The sequence below is a fragment of the Branchiostoma belcheri genome, unplaced genomic scaffold (assembly GCF_001625305.1).
Source record: "Branchiostoma belcheri isolate BF01 breed outbred unplaced genomic scaffold, Haploidv18h27 scaffold15, whole genome shotgun sequence".
Classification (NCBI taxonomy): Eukaryota; Metazoa; Chordata; class Leptocardii; order Amphioxiformes; family Branchiostomatidae; genus Branchiostoma; species Branchiostoma belcheri.
Window position 1 is genome coordinate 313489 of NW_017802935.1, and position 16008 is coordinate 329496.

General features: G+C 42.7%; 1 protein-coding gene across 1 annotated transcript; it reads right to left on the bottom strand.

Annotated features, from left to right (window-relative positions):
• Positions 1–4766: 4766 nt before the first annotated feature.
• On the bottom strand, positions 4767–11194 carry LOC109465367 (eukaryotic translation initiation factor 3 subunit I-like). Its single transcript, XM_019762582.1, has 8 exons — positions 11141–11194; positions 10124–10370; positions 9883–10032; positions 9231–9358; positions 8114–8224; positions 6292–6381; positions 5714–5880; positions 4767–5034 (listed from the first exon to the last, which is right to left on the bottom strand). The coding sequence occupies exons 1-8, from the start codon at positions 11141–11143 to the stop codon at positions 4953–4955; spliced, it is 978 nt and encodes a 325-aa protein (XP_019618141.1). The 5' UTR covers positions 11144–11194; the 3' UTR covers positions 4767–4952.
• Between the last annotated feature and the right edge of the window lie 4814 nt (positions 11195–16008).

Sequence of the window (16008 nt, forward strand, 5' to 3'; positions counted from 1 at the left end):
TCAAAATGGAAATGCAATTTGCGAACATACGACGAAACAGGCGTTTCCAAAAGGACATGTGCACGACTGTCCAAGAAATACGCTCGGTTAATTTTGCGATTGCACGACAATCGTGCGACGAAACAGCCGTTTCCAAAAGGACGTGACTGTCCAATAGATATAGTTTGCGATCGTACCACAAGGCAGCCTTTTTCGAAAGAACCCGTGAACAACTGTCTCAGAAATACCGTTTGCGATTGTACGTACGAAGATCGTGCGACGATCGTACGACGGATGTGACCGGTCCCTACGACGACGACGTGTCGATCTCTACTTGGCCGGCTCGGGCCCGCACCTGCCGAGGACGGGATGCCCCACCCGGCGGCACACCAGACCGCCGGCGCACGGGCACAGGAAGAACGGGCTCGGGCGCTTCATCGGGTACGGCATGCTGAGGGAACGGCAATAAGGTAAAGGTAGGTAAAAGTAGTCTGTTGTATCATGCTTTATCCAAGAGGCAGGTGTAGTTATGGATAGTCCACGCGTATCCAGAACCGAGGTTAGGGCAAATCTACGCTCTGAGATACGCGCAGACTATCCAGAACCGTACATGATTCTAGCTCTAACACATTCGGGCATGGCCACTTCAATCAGTACTGCATGCTGAGGGAACGGGAAAAAGGTAGTTGCTGTATTCAGAGCCATGCTCAGACACGGTTCTGGATAGTCCGCGCGTATACTGAACTGTGCCTTGGGCAAATCTACGTTCTGGCATAGGCGGAGACTATCCAAAACCGTGCCTGATTCTAACCCTAGCGTCCTTGCCCTAACCCATTTTGGGCTCGGGAACGGCAAGAACATAGGCGTCTGGCATTGCAGTATAACGTAGAGTGGATTCATTCCTCAAGCTAAACTACATCAAATACATCGCAGTCGTCCCTCGGTCATAGCATAGCTTTATGTTTAACTATTTTGTAAACAATAAGGCATACATGTAGTGATAACGTTGTAGATCTAAATGCTTGACTATTTTGTCTCTCATCTTGTTCACTATCAACACTACAGGTACGACATTTTACCCATTTTGGTCTTTTAAGTAGTAGTATAGCTACTGTATTTAGCACATGTGGGTAAAAACATAAAAATAAAGATCACCACCATCTATTATTAGTAAGGCATTTCTTGAACCGTTGGACTTACTTGTTGCTCTCGAGGAAGCAGACCTTGCCCCTTCCGTCGCTGGTTTGCACTGCGGCACGGGCGAGAAGAAGTTAACCCTGGGGGCGCAACAGCTGCCGTACCCATGGACGTCGATACAGTCCTGGTCACTCGAACACAGCTGAAGTGGCGAGGTGCAATAAATTATCTAATCAATACGTAACATCGTCAAGAGACGAACAAAAAAGGTTGTTGCATCCAGAACCGTGCTTTATCGATCCAGAACCGTGCTTTATCGTTCCAAAATCATGCTCGGGTACGGTTCTGGATAGTTCTCGCGTGTCCAGAACCGTGCCTGGAGAAAAGCTACGTTCTTGGATACGCGGAGACTATCAGGAACCGTGCCTGATCCTAACCCTGACCGATTCAGGCATAGAAACAACACTTTTACTAAAAGGAGTCAGTTCAGCACCAAGGACAGTATGCGACCGAGCAGAAGTGCATGTATCAAAAACCGCGGCTCTGGATACAGCTGGGTACTTCTATCAAACGCCTGTCCCTTTTTGAAGAAACGTCATCTTATCTTTCAGAAATTAAACGATTTGTCAATCGTTTGCTCTCTTCTACCACTACAGTACAGTAGCAACCGAACATTGAGGTACATACAGCATAAACGAACGCTCGAAGTCTGAGCTTTTCTCAACATATTTTTTGTAACAGAATCTACGTAACCCACCTCCAAAGCAGCGTTACTCTTCAGGACGGCAAGCGTTGTGATGAACAGGAGAGGTAGGTTCTTCATTCCGTGCCGCAGATTCGGTTCTTGCGCGCCAACCTAAGTCTTCAGAAGCAGCAGCTTGTTCTCCTCTCTGGGGTAGTAGGAGTATAATACTGAACCGCCGCCGAGTCCTAAAATTTTATTTTGCACAAATGTTGCAAATAAATCCGTGTCTTTTCTTACATAGTTCAGCAATGACGTCATTTCCTGCTGACCCCTAACCCTGGAAGCTAGAAGAGCGTCGTTGTGTTTTATCTTCCCGACATCAGGGTGACAGTTGAAGTCCTCTCCAGTTCTGTCAGCGGTTTTATGACGCGTCCATATGACAGGGTTGTAACATCAGCGCCGCGCCTTACATTAGCCGGCATTACGAGCCGCACTTTGCCGCTGTTAACCTTTGAACGGGCTTGTATAAACCGTCCATCTTCATTTTCATGGCTTTTATACAACTCAAACTTGTTGTGAGAAACTTCCTGGCCTCGTGTGCACGCTATCGCTAGCTTAAAGCCACCACCCAGCAACGAACCGCCTACACATTGACGTAAGACATGATAAAACCTTTGCTCGTGTTCACCGAGAAAGAAAACTTACGCAAGCAGATTCCGCTATCAGGCAACGGCAATGGCAGGACATACATCCTGCGGAGGCAACTTTACGACTATCGCTAAACTGCAAAGAGCCTCCTTATGTTCATTGAGGCAAACTTGTGTAACTATGCACCGTTATCAGCCACAGCCAAGACATGTCCTTTTCACTCTTAGAATTAAATTTACGTCCGGACATGAAAGAGACTTTACTGCTGTCGTCAAATCTCCTTTCCACTAGATGCTGCGAATGCCGAGCGTCCAGAGATTGCTCAACGAGTTTCATGGGTAAAGAGCGTGTTTTTCTTCGTTTTGTGTGTTCTGTTGTCCTTTAATTCATACTTTTTACATCTTTCTCTTATATCTTTACATTCATACTTTTGCATTATATTCCTATTATATGAAGTAAAGGGTTCCACGAATCCGATTTTGGTCGTTGTTCGGTCGCTAGCGCTCAGCGATCGAAGTCTAGTGGAAATGGGGACTAAAGAAAAGAGTTTCCTCGGCTAAAGGTCAGAGTTGGTGAGAACCTGTCAGCACAAGTTTGTCGGTACAAGTTGGGTTCGCTCCAGTGACCCTGTGACCCTCTGACGTCATGGGTTGGATCGCAGTGACGTCATCGCCGCCCTTCCTGCGTTTTGTGTCCCACTTCTCCTAAATGAAGTGTCTGATTCGATTGTCGAAGCTCGCGTCGTTAACGAAAAATATGTGTGTATATATTACTGTCACATTTACTTTGTGGTATTTTGAAAGGAAAAGAAACATTCAGTGGTTCAACAGAGACACCAGACAAATTCAGCGACTTACGTCGTGAACGAAAAATATGTATATATGTACATTATTACTGTCATATTTACTTAGCGGTATTTTGAAAGGAAAAGAAACATTCAGTGGTTCCACATAAACACCGGACAAATTCAATGACTTACGTCGTTAACGAAAATACATGTATGTATATATGTACATAATACTGTCACATTTACTTAGCAGCAATATGAAAGGAAAAGAAACATTCAGTGGCTCCACATTAACACCGGACAAATTTAATTACATCAACTTCATTTCCCATGAAAGTGCCGTGTGTTTTCTGGAGTGTTAACAAAATTTGCGGCCGTCCGTTCGTTGCCCCTATCGCGTAATAGACGACTTTTTTTGTGGCCGGTTATCAATTTTTTGTCCATTAAGGTCATGAGTTGAGGTCATAAGTCAAAGTACACATGCATGGTCTTCCGTCATTTCATATTTGTGGCCTGTTAACCCGGTTTACTGCGAAACTGTTCAGAAGAGACGTCATTCTAAAGCTCACAAACGACCTGTGGACTAGCCTCCTTCGCAGACTTGTTGGGCGGCGGCGTTATTTTTTTCGGTGAGCGATGTGAGTTATTCCGCGGAGGGACGATTTTGCCGCCGAGGAAGTTTTGCGACCAAGAGGTTTCTCAAAACCTTCTCTCCACGGCAAAACCCCCTCTGCGACAAAATCGTTCCTCCGCGGAATAACTCGCGTCGCTCACCGAAAAAATAACGCCGCCGCCCAACAAGTCTGCGAAAGAGGCTACCGTAGACTGAGTGTACTGACTCCTCATAATAGCCTTTATGCAGGCAGTTGTTTCTAGTACATTTGTAGTAGAGTTTGACTTGTCTATGGGTATTGTTTACCTGGATGTTTAACATTAATGTAACATTGACAGCATTTTAGTAACCTGATGTGAGTATTGCAGTCTATGCTCTACATTGATATATACAGGATATAGCAATGTTGTAATGTTCATACTCAACATAAACATCGTATTAACTTCAAAAGCCTAAAAAAAATGTCCTTTTTTGGCGACGTCTCAGGGAGGAGCCTAATAGTACAGTATTGTGTGCAGTTTGCAAGAATTCTAGGAATGGTACAGGCATTTAGTCCACAGGAATGGAATGTCCACAGGCATGTCTCTGACCACATCTATGCCCACATTGCTGGAAAACCTTGGGAAGACCTGTCTGCCCCGGATGTCCCTACTTTCTGTGACCCCGGGGCTCGTTCACTATACACTCGGGGGAGGAGTGTACTGTATCTGTCTAGAATTAACAGGTACCAAGTCTTCCTCAAAATCATGAAATGATGGCAGTGCCATGCAGACAATAACCCTAACAGCAACCACCGTCGCCATGGCCATGTATGTTTTCATTGCCAGTCTTGTTACTGTTATGCTATATAACTGAAGATGTCAATTGTAACAAGGAACATACCAATGCACCAATCCAGATGACAGGACACAACTAACTAATCTTCTCCCACGTTTATTGAAAGGTTCTCAACATGATTCTGCATCTTTCCCTCACATAAGCCCCAACATTACATTAATACACAGAACACACATCAACAAATGTGAGGAAGTCTTATAATAATCATGTTTTTTTCTACTGTACTGATTTTGGATTAGCAGATACATAAAAGGATTTCTACATCTCTAAAACTCAAACTCGAACTCGAAGTACTGTGGGTCGAAGGTGTGAACTCGAACATAGCCGTCCTCACCACCGGAGCTGTAGCTGTGGGAAAAAGGAGGAAACAGTGGTCAGTATTTACTATAATGAAAGTTCATCTGTGTTGGTAGTTACATGTTTAAAGTTAAAACTTTCGATCCAACACAAAAAGTTCTCTCACCTAGAGCTTTTGACCAGACACTCTGGTCTTCCTCAGTAGCCTCTGTGGACTCTGTCTACTGAGGAAGACCAGAGTGACTGGTCAAAAGCTCTAGGTGACAGAACTTTTTTGTGTTGGATGAAATGTTTTAACTTTAAACAGTGGTCAGTGTTTGTTTGTTTGTTTGTTTGTGTACACCTGAGAGGAGCATGAGACAGGTAAAATATCTGGTTTACATGTCTGGGTGTGAAATACTAGGTGCATGCTTACCGGTACTTTTGTGCAGACAAAATTGGATCTGTGCTCCTAATTTCTGACTGTGGGATCACTCAATTCTTCTATAGAGTTACGTACATAAAGGCACAGCATATGCTGCAATGTTGTTCTTGACATTTAAGCATGAAAAAAATAACTATATTGCACATGTATTACATGTAAGTGTTAATCAACAATGTATTCAGGCATGATTTTCCAGGACATTCCATGCTTACACATGAAAGTGTGGATTTTGAAGTAGTCTACATCATACATAAACTTATACATACATATTATAATATAGATAATTACAAATAAACCTTTCCGTACCTTTTGCCGTCGGGGTGGAATGCCACGCTGTTGATTGGTCCAAAGTGACCCTTGACCCTGCCGAATTCTTCCTCGAAGATGAGGTGGAAGAAGCGAGCGTCGAATTTGCCGATTCGGGTGGACGTGGTCGTCACCTGCATGGCCTCCTGTCCTCCGCCTAAAACAACCTGGGGAAAACACAACAAAGTCAACCTTTCAGATCATTGACTGATTGAGGTCGTGTGGCGTAACGACAGAGCATTTGGCTCAGAACCAAGAGGTCCTGGGTTCAAATCCTGCCATGTCTCCGACATTGTGCCTTTGCAAAAGCCACTTTATACGACTTTCCTCACTCCGCTCAGGTGAACATGAGTATGCCAGAGTGATCATTATCATGATTGCGGGCATTAAAGGAAAACCAACCAACCAATAAGTTAAAGGTAAAGCAGTCAAGTCATCTTCAACAGGATCTTTTGCTGTTCTGTACAGGCCACTTTTAGTTTTTACTACATTTCTTTTGGTCAAAACAAAAGTGACAAGGTAGGTTGGCATGCTCCAGTTGTTTCCCAGCTCTCAAGTCTACAACGACTGTAACTCACGTGGTCCATGCGTGGTGAGATGGCAGCTGAGTTAACCGGTCTCTCTGTCTTGTAGGTCTTCAGATGGTCCAGGGAGTCAGCATCAAAGAGCTGCAAACAAACAACAAAGAAACATACAGTTATTTTGAGAAAGGGAAGGCAGTCTATAAGACTTCATAGATTTACATATCAGCAGCACCAGATATATATCTGTAGCTGCATAAGGCTTGGCAAAGTACTTCTCATGACTTCTCATATAGGCAGTAGATGTCTGGTACCGACAAGTACTCTCATGTCCCGAATAAACATACCCCCCGGAATAAACATACCCCCCGGAGAAATCTTCAAAGTCTAATAAACATACCCTCCGGAATAAACGTACCCCCCGGAAAATGACCAAATTGACGGGTGAACGGTACTAAAATGTGCTCTTTATTTCAATACCAAATCTTTCACTGTTACTTTTGATTAGGAATATAAATATACTGTACTAGTGCTTGTTGTTGGGAAATACAACATCTGATTATCATTTCAATGTAATAAAAGAAACATGAGGCTGTCTATGTAATACTATACCTCAACAAACAGTGTCAACATTACAGCCATAATTATGACACCACTAGCAATAGGGGTGGGTACCTGTACATGTTTGGCTCTTTCAGGTCCAGGTCCAGAGGATCAGGTCCAGGTCCGGACCTGTACCTGTACCTGATTCTGAATACCGGAGTATCAGTACCGAATTTTTTTTGCTAAATGATCATTGTTAAATACAATATAAGTATAAGTAACCACTACAATAATTTTCATTTCATTTTATTTTATTTTTTTCTTTTTATTTATTTTTATTTATTTTCATTTTATTTTTTATTCTATTTTATTTTATTTTATTTCATTTAATTTTATTCTATTTTATCCGTTCTATGCATTATCAAACTTCACCTCTACTCCTAGAGCTCCATACTCATGATACTATAACGTTAACTTCAGACCGAATATATTAAACATTTTAATTCGCCCCCTCTAGCGGTTTGGGCCAAATTGCAGCTTTCCAAAAAAATCCAAGATGGCGCCGGCAGATCGGCGCGGCTCGGCGATTGCCGGTTTCCTTGTATTTTCCTTGGTATTTTACGCGATTCAAGCAAAGAAAACAAGTTGACCACAAGAACAAAAGAGTAATACAGCACTGGGAACGTAATGGTCCGTTTTGTTGGGCGGTAATTTCTCATTTCGAGTGAATATTTACGTGCGTCACAGTGTGACTACTGGTGACTCGATCCGAACCAAACACAGCCTGTAAACTTGTTCTTTGTGATTCCTAGATAACTATCGGTAACAAAGACATGGGAAAATATTGTTGCAAAACGAGAGAGACGGAAACTAAGGTAAATTTCTTTTATTTTAAGGCTTAAAATAAAATTATATTGATAGTGACAATTTTTTTCCAAAACCGATTTTCCAAAAATTTATAAACGTACCGTCCCCAATAAGAATGTACCGGGTGGACGTTCGGGCCGAAAAAAATAAACGTACCGGTACGTTTAATCGGGACATGAGAGTATGGATTGGGATAGGGTATGTAGAGTGAAAAAAGAACATGGCATCTGGATGTGTATTCCTTGAAGCTTCACACAAATACTACATGTGCCGGTAATAAGAATGTTAATTGTTCATTGTGTTCACCTGTATATGACTCATGAAAGGTCTTAAAGCGGTAAGTAAAAAGGTAAAATAATGTCATTGGTTCAATCTATTCTTAACTGACTGTAGTAGCCGAACTATCCAGTGCCATTAGTGTGTGAGAGATTGTGATTGAGAGAAATAAATGATCACTACCACTACTGACCATAGCGTTTGTGTCCTTGGATGCGCTGACAAACATGGTTCTGTCCTTGTTGAGTTGGATGTCGTTGATCTGTTTACTGTGGACCCTCACGTTCCGCACCCTCTCACCAGACTGGACAGTAACAGAAAAGACAATCAGCTGAGTGACCGTGAAAGGAAAAAGGAAAGGTCTCCAGTGCCCTTGTGCAGAGCGTAGGGTGGTGCCCGTCTCCATCTCTGTAGCCCTTGGGCGACAAACAGTTGTGCAAGCCAATGCACTACAGCAGGGGGCTAGTCCGCTGGCAGTGCTGTGTGTTTGACCTTCCCACACTCTTTCTCCTATGTGCTGAGTGCTAAGCAGAGAAAGAAGTGTGTACCATTTTTGATGGTAAAAAGGTATGACCCGGCCGGGGTTTGAACTCATGACCTCCCTGTTACAAAGCGAGCACTCTACCAATTGAGCTATTGCACCGCTGACCACCCATGAATAATTTCATTAAGTAATAGCAAGAGCCTTTATATAAAAGTTTTTATTCAAGAACCAGTGGGTTTCCATATCTGACGACTTGTCCCTTTCTTCAGGGCCAGAATCTGAACCATTTTAAATATTGCTGCCCTGAAGAAGGTGACTGTCTGAGTTAGCAAAACCATATTGGTTGTTGAATAAACAACCAGTTACCTTGTTATACAGTTAGATACAGATGAACAATGTGACATCTTGCATGAAAGTTTGAATGAGCAAATGGGTCAGATGGCTGAGGATTTGAAAGGTGTCCAATTTTATGAGTTGGAGAGCAGTTCAATTCGTACCATAATTTTTGTATTACATGGGAAAGGAGTATAACTATTATTTCTCTACTTTTAGATTTTTAGATAGAAAAGAAAACTTTCACTTTCCTCATGAAACTCGATAATCCTCGTACTATAAGCTCCATCTGTTCTTACATTTACAACTGTCTTAAGAAGCGAGAAGAAGCAGAACCTGTACATACATGTATGTAGTTTTACTATAGATATGTTTTAGTCTACCATCGCTATTCACCATGACCTGTAGTTAGTTAGCAATGAGCAAAAATGTACAATAAAGGTCTTTCATTCATTAAGGCAAACAGTCTGCAGCCAGTACATGGCGTTCCTACCTTGACATCGAACTGGCTGAACTCCCCACTCTCGTGTCCGGTGATAATGTACTCGTCCAGCCCTCCCCACACGGCCGACGTGACTTTGGGGCCCTCGATGGGGATACTCAGCAGGGGGGCGTTGTTTGCTGGGGAAAGGTAAGGTTGCACATCAGGGCTCAAAATTCATTTTTGGGAATAGGTGCACTGCAGCTGGTGCACCCAACCTAAAAAATTGGGTTCACAATGAATTATTTGGGTGCACCATATAAAATAAAATACACATGTAAGCAGAATGTCAGCAAAAACTAATTATGTTTCATTTCTAGGCAAAACTAGTACAAAAAAGCTGGGCATGACATATATAAAATTGCATGTTGGCAACCTTGCAATGTTGTTTGTTCAAAACTTTGGCCGCATAACATGGAGGCCGACACTTGACAATGCCTGATGGCAATGTTGTCTTCATTTTGCAGCACAGAGTTTGCAATCTATGGAAGGTTTACATTGTAGGTGGTTTGGAAAGAAAAGGGGTATGTGACATGGTTTTGTTTTGTATTAAGTCCGGCATCGATTCTTGCCTTTTAGGTTTTTTTGAACTTGAACCTAAACATTTTTACAAGTCCAGAATCGGTCCAGCGAACTGGTACACGGCACTAGCATTGTTACTCACCTAGCTGTTCCCCTGCCCTGATGTCATAGATGTCTAGTGAAGGGTTGTAGCCCATCTGTCTGTCTGTACAGAACATGATCATGTCTCCACTGTAGGAGAAACCACACGCTCGCACTGCGTTGTTAGTGTCCCACTGGAACAGTTGTTTTCCTGCAGCAAGAGAAGAGTAGAGGTTTAGAGATGATTCAACCTCGTCAAAATGTTGGAGATACATAATATTATACGAATAAACAATCATTACCTGTCTCACAGTCCCATAGCCTTGCGGAGTTGTCAGCGGCTGCGGTGAGAACCTTGGTGGTCTGCCAGTCGATGTCCAGTGCCCAGACGGCCCCGTTGTGCCCGTTGTACGTGCCTAACCTCTCTCCGTTGATGGCGTACCAGACGCAGGGCTTGGTGTCCTTGGCGCAGGAGAAGAGCAGGTCCCCCTCACGGTTGTACTTGATCTGGGTGATGGCACGGGTGTGCCCCTGCAGCATTAACGGTTTCTGTGGGAGAATAAGCAAGATATTACTGATCATTCAGATCTCTCTTCAAATCTGATCCTTATGAACCCTGATTTGATAGGGGAAGAAAATTACAATGATTGTTGCAGAAAGTCTGTGGCCATGTACATCAGGGCATTACAACCATCCCTCAACAGAGACGGGGGCGCCACAGACTTTCTGCAACCTATCATCCACTGCTCGCTCATGGAGTCACGTGTGTTATCTGCGTGCCATGACGTAAACGGTGGATTGTTCCTTCCTTGACAAAGACTGGAGTTGTACAGTCAAAAATTTAGTCTAATTTGTTGTGTTGGAAATTACAGTTCAAACTTGCTTCATAAATCAGGGTTTGTATAATTCTCAACCTTATAAAACTATCATATGGGAGCACATAAGCTGGCCAGATAAGCATGGCAATGGAATTTGGCAAGACGTAAAGAATTCATGGAAATGGTGGTGAATTTTACTCTTTCTATATTCAGCAAGTAAATTATGTCATTTATCTTTCTCAAAAGTGTGCTAACTTTGAGAGATCCATATAATTTTTCAGGAGGCGACTTGCACACTGCCCCCCTCCCCCATTTTGCCATGCCTGCAACCATCTGGCCATACATGCGTACAATATGGGGACAATTTATGCCACAAATTTACAAAAAAGCACGGGAATATGGCCTCCTGGTTCTGGAACAGATACTTAACTTTCGTTTGATACCAAACATGGCATTTATAATGTCTTAAATATTTACTAAATCGCAAAAAGAACGCCTTACCATGTTGCGAAATAATTTTTTCCCTGCTCTTTCTTTGCACGCAGTGACGAAATGTAACCCGAATGTGCGGCGCATTAGAACCAATCAGAGGACAGGATTTGGGCACTTTGACCAATCACCATGAAGTGCTAGAAAGATACGGGATAGCATAAGACAGCATCTACACGCACCATGGTGAAAACGAAGATTGACAAAGTAAGTTATCTAACACAAACATACTAAGCTTATTTAGTATATACATACCTACTACAATATACGTGTTTTATATTTAGAGGCAAATTTGATCCAATTGTTTTGCTGAAAGAATTGTATCTTTCAAATCATTGCGTTTTTCTACTTTCATGTAACCTCTGACCTCTAGAGACCTTTGATGGATGGTAGGGGAGATACTTTTTCACATTGGGCTAAGGGTAGAGGTCGAGAACGAGGCGGAGGTCACTGGAGGTCACCGGAAGTGACGCGTAGGGCTGGACTGCTACTCATATGCTGCAGCAATACCTCAGTTTCGGTAGTGTGGGGAGGGCTACCTGCGTCTTTCCCTCCATTTACGTGCAAAAACGTCAACTTTTACGTCTATATTCACTGCATTTGTGTGGCTCTTACCTCTGGGGACAAGGAAAAGCACAGTTCAGATCATATTTGAGGGGATTTAAGCTCTGGGGACCAGGTAACACTCCATATAACGTTACATGTAGGTAATGGGGACCAAATTGGTTATCAATGTTATATTTGTGTGGCTCTTACATCTGGGCTCTTTTTTTTTAGCTCTGGGACTAGGTAAGGCAGCTAATGCAGGAAACATTTGCACCGTACAAGTAATAATTGCAGGGCTGTCAGGTCTGGGGACCAGGTGAGACACCTTACAGGTGACTGACGTGTATTTCCTTTGACTTGGGTCAACAATAGACCAGGTGAGACACCTTACAGGTGACTGACGTGTATTTCCTTTGACTTGGGTTGACAATAGACCAGAGGTGAGACACCTTACAGGTGAGTTACGTGTATTTCCTTTGACGTGGGTTGACAATGGACCAGGTGAGACACCTTACAGGTGAGTTACGTGTATTTCCTTTGACTTGGGTTGACTATGGACTAGGTGAGGTACCTTACAGGTGACTGACGTGTATTTCCTTTGACTTGGGTCAACAATAGACCAGGTGAGACACCTTACAGGTGACTGACGTGTATTTCCTTTGACTTGGGTTGACAATAGACCAGGTGAGGCACCTTACAGGTGAGTTACGTGTATTTCCTTTGACTTGGGTTGACTATGGACCAGGTGAGGTACCTTACAGGTGAGTTACGTGTATTTCCTTTGACTTGGGTTGTTTATGGACCAGGTGAGGTACCTTACAGGTGACTGACGTGTATTTCCTTTGACTTGGGTTGACAATAGACCAGGTGAGGCACCTTACAGGTGAGTTACGTGTATTTCCTTTGACTTGGGTTGACTATGGACCAGGTGAGGTACCTTACAGGTGAGTTACGTGTATTTCCTTTGACTTGGGTTCACTACCTGGTCTTACCTTGTCTCTAGTGCCCAGAAACACACCTATGTTACCTGTACGGTACCTTACCTGGTCTTACATGTACCTTGTCTCTAGTGCCCAGAAACACACCTATGTCACCTGTACGGTACTTTACCTGGTCTTACCTGGTCTCTAGTGCCCAGAAACACACCTATGTTACCTGTACGGTACTTTACCTGGTAAAATTTAACTTGGATGACCTGATCCTTGAGACAATTTCTCTTCAAAATGCTACCCAGGAAAACTGCTGCCTCAGAAAGGGTATTAGGCTACTTAACTCTATTTTTCTCCTGCATTATCTAATGTAATGTACCATTATGCCAAGGGGCAGTTAAACTGGCCATATAGCATACAAATGCCAGCATCACCATATTCATATTAACTGTTTTTCATTCCAGATATCTGATACCGTATTTGGTCATCGAGTTATTTTCAGTTGAAATTTGCGCCATGAAAGCATAGATTTCTCTAAACTTTTTAAAACAAAGGTTTACGTTCCTCAAGAAAGCTTGAGTGCAACCATGGAAAAAGTCCTAAACGGATTACCTTCCGATTAAGGCTGTCCTTTCCATCAAGTACATTACCTCCAAACTGCACAGACCGTTCATTCTACAGTCGTTTTAGTCGTTACTCGGCCACTACTAGTACTGGGATTGTTAATGACAGGCGTGCGTTCAAGTATTATGGTGGGATACATGATTTTGATGCTGTGTATTTGCAGTTCATGTATTGTATACTGACTTGAACTACACTGAAAATAAAAGTCTGTTGAAACAAGAGTAAAAAGGTGTATTTTCAGCTTTAATAATAAATGAATTGTGCTAAAAATAATATACAATGCATTATCAATATACGGGAAATGTCCAGAGGTACTAGAGGTAATGAATCTAGTTACTATAAAATGTTATGCCTTAGGCCACACCAATTTAATTTCTTGGTTAACAGATTTTTCTAGAAAAATAATGGAGCGGGCGGGCGAAAATAAAAAAATAAAAACAGGCCTAGGCATCCTATTATGGAGCCATGAAGTAAATGCTGGTTCAAAATTTAAACAATGGATTTTGAACTTTTCATGATACCATTGCATTGAAAGATGGAATAACTGTAACAAGTAGGATGAAAATGACTGTTTTTAACTGTTAAGGGCAAATATGAGCATTTTGAGGTTGATTCTGAATTTTTTTTTATTTGCAAATTAGAAAAAAATGAAGCGGGCGAAGCCGTTAACCAAGAAATTAAATTGGTATGGCCTTAAACAGTTTTATAAATATTGTTATACATGTACATGCGACTCAGACAAATAGAAAACAAACAAGCAAACAAACAAATGCAGAATTTTCGTACAGTTCATCATACAATTTACTTCTACTAAGTTCTAGTTATTCTACCATTTGGAGAAACAACCTTTCAGAATTAATATAACATAAGTCAGGGTTCAGCATTCATGTTCTTGTTGAGAAGAAAAGCTGGCACTTCCAAGAATTCCAGAATGTGATGCATAGACATCTCCAGCTCCTGCTGTGTGATCAGTTTCTCCTTTTTGGCAAATGCACTGAAAAAAAGAGAAATAATCTAGGCCAGCAGTATATATATATACAGAGATGTCAATAACCAAAAAATTAGGTACAAAAGACCAAACGTATCTGAAGTGTATGGTCTTACCAGGTCTCAAGAGCTATGAACCATTACGAACAAACATTACCTGTATAGTCTTTTAGTTGAAGATAAAGGACAATGCAAATATACCTATACAGTAGTGCCATACCTGGTCCCCAGATAAAAAGGGGCCACATGCATGCATGCAAATGTATGGTACCTTACCTGGTCCCCAGAGCTAAGAGCTCTGCAAATATTACCTGTACAGTGCCTTACCTGGTCCCCAGATCTAAGAGCCACCCATATATTACCTGTACAGTGCCTAACCTGGTCCTCAGACCTAAGAGCCGCACAATTATTACCTGTACGATGCCTTACCTGGTCCCCAAATCTAAGAGTCGTGCATATATTACTTGTACAGTGCCTTACCTGGTCCCCAGACCTAAGAGCCGTGCAATTATTACCTGTACGGTACCTTACCTGGTCCTTAAACCCAAGAGCAGCGCAATTTTTTACCTGTACGGAACCTCACCTGGTCCCTAGTCTAGAAAATAAACTCTACTCACATGTACGGCACCTCAAATGGTCTACAGTCAGAGAAAATAAACTGTACTCACCTGTACGGCACCTCACCTGGTCTACAGTCAGAGAAAATAAACTGTACTCACCTGTACGGCACCTCACCTGGTCTACAGTCTAGAAAATAAACTGTACTCACCTGTACGACACCTCACCTGGTCCCTAGTCTAGAAAATAAACTCTATTCACCTATACGGAACCTCACCTGGTCCCCAAGTCTAGAAAAATTACTCTACTCACCTGTAAGGTACCTCACCTGGTCCATAGTCAACCCAAGTCAAAGGAAATACACGTAACTCACCTGTAAGGTGCCTCACCTGGTCTATTGTCAACCCAAGTCAAAGGAAATACACGTCAGTCACCTGTAAGGTGTCTCACCTGGTCTATTGTTGACCCAAGTCAAAGGAAATACACGTCAGTCACCTGTAAGGTACCTCACCTAGTCCATAGTCAACCCAAGTCAAAGGAAATACACGTAACTCACCTGTAAGGTGCCTCACCTGGTCCATTGTCAACCCACGTCAAAGGAAATACACGTAACTCACCTGTAAGGTGTCTCACCTGGTCTATTGTCAACCCAAGTCAAAGGAAATACACGTCAGTCACCTGTAAGGTGTCTCACCTGGTCTATTGTTGACCCAAGTCAAAGGAAATACACGTCAGTCACCTGTAAGGTGTCTCACCTGGTCCCCAGACCTGACAGCCCTGCAATTATTACTTGTACGGTGCAAATGTTTCCTGCATTAGCTGCCTTACCTAGTCCCAGAGCTAAAAAAAAAGAGCCCAGATGTAAGAGCCACACAAATATAACATTGATAACCAATTTGGTCCCCATTACCTACATGTAACGTTATATGGAGTGTTACCTGGTCCCCAGAGCTTAAATCCCCTCAAATATGATCTGAACTGTGCTTTTCCTTGTCCCCAGAGGTAAGAGCCACACAAATGCAGTGAATATAGACGTAAAAGTTGACGTTTTTGCACGTAAATGGAGGGAAAGACGCAGGTAGCCCTCCCCACACTACCGAAACTGAGGTATTGCTGCAGCATATGAGTAGCAGTCCAGCCCTACGCGTCACTTCCGGTGACCTCCAGTGACCTCCGCCTCGTTCTCGACCTCTACCCTTAGCCCAATGTGAAAAAGTATCTCCCTGGATGGTAGTC

Excerpts from the sequence above, each read along its gene's own strand:
- LOC109465367 (XM_019762582.1), bottom strand. Across the intron at positions 9,359-9,882 it reads CAGGGCAGGGGAACAGCTAG|CAAACAACGCCCCCCTGCTG; the intron begins GTGAGTAACAAT and ends ACCTTTCCCCAG. Across the intron at positions 5,035-5,713 it reads TTCCACCCCGACGGCAAAAG|CTACAGCTCCGGTGGTGAGG; the intron begins GTACGGAAAGGT and ends TTTTTCCCACAG.